Source organism: Aptenodytes forsteri, unplaced genomic scaffold (assembly GCF_000699145.1).
Source record: "Aptenodytes forsteri isolate BGI_AS27 unplaced genomic scaffold, ASM69914v1 Scaffold847, whole genome shotgun sequence".
Lineage (NCBI taxonomy): Eukaryota > Metazoa > Chordata > Aves > Sphenisciformes > Spheniscidae > Aptenodytes > Aptenodytes forsteri.
Window position 1 is genome coordinate 127,460 of NW_008794623.1, and position 12,291 is coordinate 139,750.

Genomic DNA, 12,291 nt, shown 5'->3' on the forward strand with positions numbered 1-12,291 from the left:
GAGTCTGAGCTTATTCCCTCTATCTTCCTGCTTTGAAGGGCTATATTCCAGGAGCATAGCTCAGCAGAAGGGCTATTTTGATAACCGCGAAGCGTGATGCTACCTAGAAAGCAGACAGGCAGGTTCTCCGCTGCTGGCAAGTGTCCTAGTTCCTGCCTTCAGCAGAGCTACGACTGCAATTTGTACCAGCAGAGCAGCAGGCGAGGCCTGCGTCAGGGTTAGGGCTTGGGCTGGGATATTCCCCTCGCTAGCAAAGGCCGGCGACTAAAACTAAGCAGCTTCCAGAGCCAGCCAGGCAGGCAGCAAGGCAGGGCCCCACCTGCCATGAGGTAAGAAAGGAAGTTGCACGCATGAAGTCACACTATAGGAGAAGAAGATGTGGCCTAAAATTCAGGTGTTCTGTCCTTCAGTTGCCAAACGATTATTAACAGAGGAAGTTACACCACAGCTAGAAACAGCTTCTTATATTTGCAGCCCAGAAATCCCAACCGGTGATGGGTACCAGCTCAGCCTGTTGCAACGATTGCATCTGGAGTGCGTGCTCCGATAAGAGCTCTGGTAAAATGGTGGAGATAGGACAAAGATAGTCCCAAGACAACCAAATATGATGAAATTCACCTCTGTGTGAGACGCGTCGTCTCCGCTGCTGAAAACAATCCTACCATCAGAAATGAGGACTGTTTGGCTTGTATCCTGATAGCTCCCTGAGATTTTGAGGGTAATAATCAGCGAGGTATTTTCACTCAATAAACTTTTTTTACGTGGAATAATGCTTAGGGAATAAACTGTATACACTTCAAGCTCCCTTTATTTCACGTGCAGATTGAAACATCTTTTCAAATGCCATTCTGGCACCTAAATGAGACCAGTGTCCAAATTCCATTTGGATGTGATAAATCTTGTATACTATTAAAAAATCCTTTTACTTTTCACATGATACATGGAGATAAACTCAGTTCCCTCTTCTGTCACATTTAGATGGGTGGGAGCTGTATCTTCTGTACCATGGAAAATAACATGCATTCAAAATTATCGGTTCTGAAATGAAAGAAGAATGAAATCTGTGAAGATCTTCATGGGAAAAAAAAATAAACCCATCCATCACGAGTTTAGAGAATCACAAGAAAGTCATTTTAGATCATTCATTGATGAAAAGCAGGTGAAAGAAGTACAGATTAGCCCCCTGTCTTAAACTACAAATACATCCTAAGAAGCGGGGGCATTAGCTGACATGAAAAGACTCAGTTGCATGGGTTGAAGTGGAACCACACTGGTTGACACCACACCAAGACCCCTGATCTCGATGGGGTCTGCAACGGATGTATTAACCTGAGGGTATGACCTTTATTCACACAGAAAGTTTTTTGTTAAATCGGATTAGTCAGAAAGGGGATTAAAACACATTCTGCACCAAAAGCCTCTCTTCACAATGCCTACGTGTAAAACAAGTCTGTGGAGGAAATGCACAACGGCAGTTGTGAAAGAATGAGCTCATTACCTAGGAGGACTCATTCCCAGAAGGCAGGGCTTTGAAACCATATAAAAGTTCTCAAATCTCCGTGCTCCGCCATCCACTCGACTTCGTGCTTCTCCCTGTTGACTGGTTGGGTAAGTCAGAGAATACTGATACTTTTTTGTGATGTCTGTAATTTTATTTTGCTTAATGTAGGCAGACTCTTTAAAGAAGTGTTTTATTTGATACCTCTGAATATGCAAAAGATTCCTGCAAAGAAGAGAAATTCGGGCATTGGGGTAGGACAACCAATCTTGGAATGACTCGGCAAGGCAAATTCAGATTGTGTGTAAATCTGAGGATAGTTAAGTGCTAAATTAGACCCTTTCTGAAGAAGAGATTAGATAAAATTATGTTGGTTTAAGTATAACTGATCCTGCCTTCAGGGAAGGAGAAGGTCTAAATGGCCTCCTAAAGCTCCTTCCAAACCTATTTTCTGTGATTCTGCTATTTATAACAAGAATATTTTTAAAACTTCAATTTCATTGAAGAATTATTTTGTAAAGAGAGATTTGGGAGTATGAGTGGCTTTAGGGAGAAGAAGGGTGAAAGTATTCCTAGTCTGCTGTCTCATTCATGCTAACCATGTCAAGAGCAATATATTAATTTGGCTTACGATCTTATCACGTCCTTATAAAGAAAATAGCAAGAGACAAGTGATATTGATCTGGAGGATCTAGGAGGATGTAGAAGAGAGGAATGAATTTGCTTTGAAGATGCGCTGAGAGGAGTAGGCAACATGGGGAAGGGAGAACGAACTTGCATGCTCTCACATGATCTGTGTTGGTGCTAGTCCTGTGTTGAGGGAACTTAAAAATCAACACTTCTGTGATTCTAACCTTTTATTTGTGCCCTTAGATTGTCTTTAGATAAACAGCAATGCAGGCTTTACCAAAGACGCAGCAGCAGGCCAGCTGAGCCTGGTGCCTGTCTTCAGCAACCCACAAAACAGAGGCAGTTTCATAAATTGTTAGGAAAACCCATTTGGCGTGTTGCACATTACTGGCCTTGGGAGAAGAAATCCCTCCTGATTATCCTGATTCATGCAAGCTGACATGTACTATTAGTGGCCATGATAATCCAGAAACATAGGGACGCATCACCACTGCTAATGCTTTCCATGACAGTTGGAAGGACTGTGCCACAGGTAACCTCAAATGATTACATCATCAATGAAGTCAGAGTGAAACCAGAGCAAGAGGAGGAGTTGGCCTATTGTTACTGTAAAGACTCTTAATATTACAGAAAGATATCAGCTTACTGGTGAGGTCCACCTTGAGGCTTTAGCACCTCAGGTTTCTAATTCCAAGTAAAATCTGGAAACCGTTTTAAAAGGGGCAAAATCAAATGAAGTATTTCAGTTTTGTCAACGTAAAATATCCTGTTGGGCCCAGACTTATATTTTTCTACTTTTTGATACACCAAACATTTTTAAATGTTTGTCTTCAGCATTCGTTATTTTTTTATTATTATTTTGACTTTCTGAAACCGCTATCAAACCAGCAGATCTGTTATTTGCCAGCTCCTCTCATCAATTCCCCAGGACAGAAATGAAAGGGAGTTAACACATTGGGAAGAGCTAAGCAACAGGAGGAAGAGCTCTGAAGTGTAAATCAGCTCCAAGTTCAAAGGAGTGGCTCTACCTCAGTTAGACCTGACAGGGCTGTCCCACATTGCAGAACAGAAAGGAGGAACAAGATAAGACAGAGTCAGAGCAGGAGCTGAAAGGCAGGATGAAAAAGAAAGAGCAAATCATAATTCTTTCTGAGCCAACCTGCCTTGGGAAACCAAGGGCAAACGAAGAGAACTTTACTCTTGCAGCTGATTCCTGTTTCTTATAATCATTTCACCCTTATCCCAATGCAGTTCATTTAGCAGACACAATAACACTCTGACATTTCTTTCAGATAATCTTGTTTCCTGCAAAGATGTCTTTGAATCAAATGCAAATCAAGCAGGAAATCAGCCTCCCACCTGGCCTGAGCAAAACGATTTCAAAGCAAAGCCAAGAGCCTGTGCCGTGCACTGAGCCGGTCCCATGTCCACAGCAGCAACCTGAAGTCCAAGTCCCAACACCTTGCCCGGAACCAGTCCCAGTAGTAGTGGTACCATGCCCAGAAAAAACAGTGCCATTGCCAACACCGGTGGTGGAACCAGGCAAGGGAGAAACACCAGTGGTCGTAATACTCAAGTGTCCACCCCAGGAACAGCAGCAGCAACAGCAATGCAAGCTACCACCAGCTTTCCCACCTATACCATGCCCTGAGCCTGTTCCATGCCCCGAAGAGAAATCAGCATACAAAGAGCTGCCTGTGCCAGCCCCTGTTCCGTGCCCTGAACCCACACCATGTGCCCAAGAAAAGCAGCAGTGCGAGGAGACTCCTGTGCCAATCCCTGTTCCATGCCCTGAACCTGCACCGTGTCCTCAGGAGGAGCAGCAATGCAAGGAGATCCCTGTGCCAATCCCTGTTCCATGCCCTGAAACTGCACCGTGTCCCCAGGAGAAGCAGGAGTGCAAGGAGATCCCTGTGCCCACCCCGTGCCCTCCAGAGAAGCAGGACTGCAAGGAGATCCCCATGCCAACCCCTGCTCCCTGCCCTGAGCCAGTGAAATGCTTCCTTCCAGAGAATTGTCCTCCCATCGAGCAGCAGCAGGTGAAGCAGCCCAACCAGTGGCCACCCATGCAGAAGTAACTTGCAGATGACGAGAGAGAAGATTGCAAACCCAGACCTCCTCTCCCCGTGTCTCACAACCAGAGGTCATTTTCCAACACCCTTTTATTCACTGCAGAATTTCTGTTAAGAAGCACAGCTTCCAACTCCCCTCCCCAGCTAACGCTAGCATTATCCTATACTAACAGCCATACGCTAACTGACACGTCAGGACTGTCTATAGATAACAAGGCTTCAAGCGGTGTGGTAGGCATGTGCGTTCAGCTTTCCAGCGGCCTGAATTTCTGCCCTCTCCCAATCATCCCACTGGCTTTTAAAGGCCCAGAGAGAGACCAAAGAGCATGATGGCACGCACGAGCCAGAGCTCATTAAGCTAAATATTCAAACTTAACCCAAATGCAGTTAGGGACCTAGAGCTCATCGTCCAGACCCGCACGCTGCCTCCTGGTTTTCATGCCTTCCTCCTCAGCTCCTCGTACGCTAATGCCATCTCTCACCTTGCATTTAGGGTTTTGCCTCTTAATAATAGGATTTGAGGTTTGTGCAGAACCTGCTGCTAAGGGGTTCTGGTCAATGGCAACAAGACTTTCTGAATCATGAATCCATAGTGCTGAATATTTTATGCAATTAGAAACAGCCATTTGGCTAGAGGAAATAGATTTTTACAAAAGAGCCATCACCTCTTAATTATCTGCTTAGCTGAATTGGTAGTAATCAGTCCTTTCCTCAGAGAGCTCACCTTGGATTTTCTAGGATGTGTAAAAGAAACAGCTTGAGCTGAGATGATTTATGGAAAATATACAGATGATTAAATCCAATCCAGACATGTTTTGAAATAGATTAACCTCAGGCGTGGCTTCCATCTGTTAGACAGGATAAAGGAGGAAGCATACACAGTGCTGTCTAAATTACACCCTGGAACATGTTTCACCACACAGTGTTGTTGCGTATGTGTTTGGTACTTATCTCTAATTATTTTAGGCTGATATTGTATCCAGGATTTATTTCACTGTGAAAATCAACAATAAAAATTACTTTGAATACCAAGTTGTGGAGATTTTTAATAGCTTCTGCTTAAAAAGATGAAAAGGAGCCTCAGCTTGCAACAGTCAGTCATTTTTTTAGGCTCAAAGCCGGGCGAATCAGGACTCAGAAACTCTGGTGCTCGCAGAGGACCCTGAGTCTGCTGCTCCTCTCCAGGTGCTCAGGTTAGAAAACCTGCAAGAGTCCCTGCACCGTGTCAGTCCATGGGCTGGCCGATAGCACTGAAACACTAACTGCCCTGAAACACCTCTCAGCAAGACACCCCGTCCCGGAGCACGGCACATGGCTCACACCGAGCTGTCCCCATGGTCAGTCTTCCCAATTTAAACATATTCACAGCCACTCTGTGACCTTCAGCAGACATAAGGCACGGACATGTCTACGAGGCAGGTTGCAAGCACAAGCAAACAAGTTTTTCCCACACTTCATATGAGCCAGGAGCGATGTAATCTCACTAGTTTGGCCCTGTACTTGTTAGATGGGTGTTAGATACATCCAACCTCATCGTCTGATTACAGAATCGCACTGAGACACACAGCTTCTGGTTTGCCGAGCAAGTTTATGTCTGTCTGCCAGACACCAATATCATGTCACTCAACAATTCCTGTATTTATAATCTTCCTCCTCTACTCTGCCATACAGCTGACTGGAAATCAATTAGCCAAGCCAAATACGCCCTGCTGAGAAACCAAAACATTCTGAATCCTCTTTCTGATTCTTTTAAAACAGAAACTATTTGTTCTGAGCAAGCCAAAGCTTCCTTTCAGCGTTAAAAACTTCCAAAGACTATTTTCCTCTCAGCAGTTATAGTGTAGTTGAGACTCTAAAACCACAATTAATTGTTTTGATAGACCCACAAGAATACACTTCAGAATATTATATCTTGCAGAAAACTGAGTTTCCCCAGTTTGCACCAGTTCAGGATGAAGACAACTTGCAAGATTGCCCTGAGATGGGAAGCACGTTGATCCTGAGCCGGTTTTGACAGCCAGGCAGCAGCTCTGCCCCAAAGGACCCTGAATTTAGATGGTCTTTCTAGAAACTGTGATTGTTTTATGTCCTGTTTGCTCTAGACATTTCACATTTCTAGTCTACTTGGTCATCACGTTAATAGCTGTAGGTTTCTGGATCTATCTGAAATAAAAATATGGACAAATAATTCCTTGGGAAATCTGGAAGGCGAATGGGCGTGGGTCCCTGTGTATGTGTGCCTTATATACAAGTGTATGTTTAAAGGTAAGTCTTTGGCTAATAGAAGAAAGCAAAAGGGAATGAATGACACTAGTAAAGTGAAAAAAATATCAGGAAGCAAGTAATGAGGTTACTTATAATTTTATTGTAGAATGTCCCAATTTAAAGATCAGAATAAAATGGCCCCACAACTTTTTTTTTTTTATAGTAGCGGATGAATAAATCCAAGTTAATGAATTGCATCTCTTTGTAAAGCAATTTCTACTTGCAAACAAAGGAGGCGTGATGCAAATTTCTAGCTATTCTAGCAGAGCCAGCAGACAGAAGGACAGCTGGGAAATAAGCGTTTGCATCTTCCATGGCATTTTGTGGCCGTTTCTGTTAGTGCTACTTCTGCTTTGGGCATTGCTGCTGCTGCTGCTGTGGGATGGTCTTCACAGGACACTTGGCTTGCCCTTTTGGGGGCTGGCATTGCTCCACACACTTTGGAGGACACTTTTCCTGGCATTTTGAAGGTATTTGCTGCTGCTGTTTCTGCTGGTGGGAAGACATCTTTGCTAACCCTGGAAGAGAACCAAGGTGCCATTTCAGTTATTTTAAGCCCTACACACTTCTCCTTTCTGGATATTACAGTTTCAGTCAGTTCTTCAGCTTTGACATCAAACCAACAGTGAAGAGCCTTTAAAAGTTAATCCTACCAGCAAAAACACACCCCACCCCCCCCTTGGAAATCCCTGAGGATGCTGCTGTTCAGACCAAATTTCTGTTGGTGACTCCAGTTTGCTGTAGCTGCCCCATATCGCTTTTCTGGGCTCCCGTCACAGTTAGCCTCTATGGAGATCAGCCACGCTGCCGAGGCCTCAGGGCATAGCTGTATATAAGCATAAATGAATATAAGAGGCAAGCACCGTCCTAACAAAGTTGTGATCCAAACAGGTAAATAGCTACAGAGGCGGAGGGAAAAGAAACCATGAGAGGGGTTTTCCTTCTTTCCCTCTGCTCACTATTTTCTGAACATTTCAGCTTTGACAAGCTAAGAAGCAATACAAATTTTAATGAAAGTATGCTGAGTTCAAGGAGAGCCTCAGAGCAATATTTAAGACTAGTCAAAGAGGAGCAGAAAGCGAGTGACATTTCAGTATTGCAAACGGTTTTGAAAGAGAAAAATCGTTTGATAACAATCCCTTCTGGCAACAGCCACGTCTCCGCTTAGTTCATTGAGAGCCTCAGAGCAGGAGCCATGTCTCTGGCCATTAAATGCAGGTGAACCATCCTCCTGCTCAGTGATGATACGATCTTATACAAAGAGGTGAAACTCGGAGCCCTGGAGATCCAGGAGACTGCAGTGATCAGCCCGCAGCTGCTCAACAGGTGCCGGTGGATGCCATCCTTTGGTAGCTGATACTCAATACCCGGTGGTTATTCTTACCAGTTGGGAAAAAAATTATGAGGGTTGACAAGGGTTTGCTGGTCCAAAGAGCCAGCAAGCCATTGTCTGGAGCCTCAGAAAGTCTCAAAATAACATAATATGGCTTTCACCTGTATGGAGGCAAAATTGGCAGGGAGGCAACTGAAACTGTTACTAGAGGAAACAAAAGAAAGAAAAATCCCCCCGTCTCCCAAGAACGGAGCACCAGAATCCCTCACCTATGTAGCTAAATGTGTACAGAAGGACTCACCTGGTATCACCTACTGCTGGAGGAAGGGAAAAAGAAGCCACTCAGGTTAAAGAGCCTCCCAAATGGGAGGCTTTTATATGCTTTCAGAAGTCAGCCCTGGGAGCTGATGACAACAGATTAACTTGATGACCAGAATCTTTCACAACCAGAACCTGCTCCACTGACACCTCCGTACACCTGGACTTCAGTCAAGGTCTGTGAGAGATGCTTCCTCTTTCAGGTGCGGGGGATTTGTTGTTTTTAATGCAAGGCACACCCAATCTGGTAATAACTGGCTAATTTATTAATAATTCATCTTGTCCCGACTCTGGGCAAAGATCCCACAACTGAACTCAGGTTTGAGAGATGGCTCAGATCCGCTCCGGAGTGAGCAGAACATGTTTGCATAAAGTTTAGGTGTTTCCTGAGAGTTTTGCCTGTGATCACCAGGACAGATCTCCAGCTGGCATAAATCCGAGTAGGGTGGAGGAGGTCTGTGTGCTGCATCCCAGCTCCTGGGAAGGGCAGCAGGTCTGTGTTTGGCAGTCTGTGTTTTTGGGTTTTGCTTCTGTCCTTCTCTATTTTCCTTCCCCAAAAGGGGAATGAAACATTTTATATTGCCAAGAAATCAGAAAGCTTTCCCCTTATTTTGTCTTGCACTGTCACGCAGCTTTTCAGTGAAGCAACTAAAACTTCTTTTTTACAAACACTGGGTTTGGCTTGCTGAAGTTGTGGCAGAATTTCTTTTTTCTGGGGATGGATCCGTGTTTCAGAAAAATGTCGATCCCCTTGAAATTCTTCCAAGGAAGGAACAGAGAAAATGTTTCAACTGAAACATTGCCTTTAGCTCTAATGGAAAAGGTAGTTCAAGCCTCCCTTGAGTATTCCTCAATGCCCCAATTCCTGTGGGGTCGCATTCAGCCCTATGAATTACAGTCCGGTCTCCATTACAGATGTGTGATACACGGAGAGATGATGGACACGGCTTCCACTGCGTGTAGGAGAGCAGAAGGTGCTAATGGAAAAAACATCACCCCATAGCTTAACATCCCTCACTCATGCCTGATTTACCAGGGGTCTTAATGACCCTGAGGTTGACATGGACCAAAAGTCACTAATTTGTTGTAAATATACAGGAGAATCTCAGCAATGCTCAGGACTAGCCACAGGGGCATAGGAGAGCAGTGTGTCAGGGCTTTTGCAACACATTTTCCTACGGGCACAGGAAGCATGATGAGCGCAACCCAACAGGTCTCTTCTGCCACTGCCTCTGGGGTTTTCAGAGCTGCGTGCTCCCGTTTATGATTACGGCGCCTAGTGCAATGCTCGCAGCAGAGAGGGAGAGAAGAAAAAAATTTAAATGACTAACACAGCTGATAGAGCTGGATGAAGATGCTTGGAAATCAGTCATAGGTGACTAACCTATGGGATGGATCTCATTAGTAGCTGCATATGACTTCCTAAGACTTTTTCCATGCCTGAAATTGGGCACTGGACACTACAAAAGTGGCAGCAGCAAGCAGTTATTAGGGAGGCAGAGTTCATTGCTGAGTCCCCAGAGGTTTGCATTCAACAGTAGGAGTTAGAGGTGCACGTTCCTAGTCTCCCCCTCCATTTTCGTGCTGTTGAATACCTGGTCCACCTACCCCTGCTTTGTCTATCTGAACTGAAAGGTGTGTTCAGGTGTAGAATTTGTTTGCCTTACTGCGACATGTTTTGCCTATCATTATTCCTGTTTGATGGTGTCACCTTTCAGTGTTGACAGAAATAACACAAAAAGGAATCTACTGTCAAACTCTCTACACCTGCACACAAGGTTTCATTAAAAGCTGCTTTGGTAACAGTGTTTACACACACCTAAATATAACTCTTTTCTTTTCTAGATTAGATGTTCTCCACCCTTGCTGTAATGATATGGTAGGTGGATAGCAATTCTCTACATCCCAGACATGGAAATTGTGTGGCCATCATGGAGGCAGAGGTAAGCAAGTCACATGCACAGTATGGAAGACAATGGGAGCATTATCTCTGAAACCCAGCATTTAAATGGGTATAACGTCCCTCCAGACAATGGGCCTCCTTCAGTGTCAAAATTATGACTCCAAAAATACAAGATGCATTTATAAGTGAATTAAAATATTATCGTGCCTGCCAGACGTTAATGAACCCGAAATGCCAAGCACTCTATCAGTCAGGGATGTGACTTCTCCTCGTTGCAGATGGGGAATGGATAGATAAAAAGAGTGAGACCTGCCCAAAGCCACACAAAGTATCTGCAGCAAACCTGGGAACACAACTGCAATCTTGCAGGGCTCAGACCTGTTCCTGAACCACAAAAAGATTCATCTCCTGAAGCCAAATTCTATATTTAGTCAGTGAGGAACATGGGAAGAATTCATCAAAAATACCGTTTTCGTCTCCATCAGAATGTTTTTGTGAAATAATTAAAATCCCAGCAAGAACGTTTCAATTCCTTCTTTCTTGGATTTGGGGCTTTCTTCCACTTAAATTCACCTTTTAACAGTTTCTAAGATTTGCCTCCAAAATCCAGAGATATAAAGATCAAAACTCCATCATTAATAAAGGTGAAAATTAAATTTCTATCATTATTTTCAAGTAGGACAAAGCTAATTTTTTTTTATATCGGTCAGAAAAGTATTGACCGGATGATGTTTTGTTTATGGTTTTAGAAGACATTGCTCCACGTTATAATGCATGCGCTCTCTGTTTACAGCACTGCGTTGCAGGCACAAATCCTCCACAACCATAACAGCTTTTAGAAGGAAAACTAAAGGAAGATGTTCTTGGGTCCAAAGACATGGAAACGGGGAGATGAAAGAAAGACAGAAGACACATTATGCCATCGATGGTCAATTTTTATTGCTACACATAGACATTAAAAGACAAGAGGACATACATTAAAAGACAAGATGAGAATTAAAGAATGGAAGGGGATACATCTTCCAACATCAACTGCTTACAGCACAGCCATTGCTAAATAACTTCCCCAGATGCCCAGCAGAATACTATTGGCCAAATGCAGTTACCAAGAAAAAGGTGCTGAGATAGCAGTAGCAGAAATATCCTAAGAAGCAAAGATATAGGCTGGAAACATTCAGAAAAATATTTCCCAAGACAAAGAGAGCGTGGGGTAACCGGGTCAGGAGAGGTCTCAGTACGTCGCAGGTGGGTCTGTAACCTGTTTTTCATTCCGTGGATGCTCATGAGCCTGTGGATATTGCAATGCACCGAAACATCAGGGCTGCATGCGAGGCTCGTGCATTAAGGCGATTAGCATGGGTGAGAGCAGACCGTGCTGCACGGCTCCAGGCACACCGTCTCGCACGAATCAACGCACTTGGTGGCACACACCTCCACGCATGGGGGTGGGCAGGGCTCCACGCACTGGGTGACGCAGGGCTCTACGCACTGGGTGGTGCAATGGGTTGGGCACTGAGTGGCACATGGCTTTATGCAGACATCGATGCACTTAGGGGGGCAGACCTCCACGCACTGGGTGCTGCAGGGCTCAACGCACTGGGTGCTGCAGGGCTCAACGCACTGGGTGCTGCAGGGCTCAACGCACTGGGTGCTGCAGGGCTCAACGCACTGGATGCCGCAGGGCTCAACGCACTGGGTGGTGCAGGATGTGGTGCACTGGGTGGCACAAGGATCCACGCGCAGGGCTCAGCACTGGATGCCGCAGGGCTCAACGCACTGGGTGGTGCAGGATGTGGTGCACTGGGTGGCACAAGGATCCACGCACTGGGTGGTGCAGGACGTGGTGCACTGGGTGGCACAGGGTGTTGGGCAGACCTCCACACACGGCGTGGGGCACGGCTTCACGCAGACGCTGCTGCAGGGCTCCACGCACACCGTCTTGCAGGGCTCCACACACTTGCTGCATTTCTGCACACAAATGGGAGGGGGCAGGCAGGGCTGTTTGCACTGCTCGTAGCAAGACATCCTTCTGAGGTGCTGGTAAAGCTAAAGACAAAGATAAGAAGAGAGATACAAAATCAAGACACTTGTCCTTTCTCCTTAAGCCACAATTCACAACCTGAGCTCTTGAAACATGTGTAGCAGTTAGCTGTTGGACTGAGAAAAGGAGTGTTAGAAAAAATTGCATGTGTGAATGATTTGTGGATTCAGACTTATGCAACTAACACTGCCAGATTATTCCTTCCTTTCTTGGGAACCTGCAAACATCACT

At 45.0% G+C, this 12,291-nt stretch overlaps 2 protein-coding genes across 2 annotated transcripts; one reads left to right on the forward strand and one right to left on the reverse strand.

Annotated features, from left to right (window-relative positions):
• The first annotated feature begins 3,441 nt into the window (after positions 1-3,441).
• LOC109279294 (keratinocyte proline-rich protein-like) lies at positions 3,442-4,206 on the forward strand. The gene has a single exon (XM_019470478.1). It carries the CDS (start codon positions 3,442-3,444, stop codon positions 4,204-4,206), a length of 765 nt encoding a protein of 254 aa, XP_019326023.1.
• Positions 4,207-11,369: 7,163 nt separating this feature from the next.
• LOC109279296 (keratin-associated protein 9-1-like) lies at positions 11,370-12,044 on the reverse strand. The gene is given in 1 exon segment (XM_019470482.1): positions 11,370-12,044. A coding segment is annotated over 1 exon segment (675 nt).
• Positions 12,045-12,291: the final 247 nt, after the last annotated feature.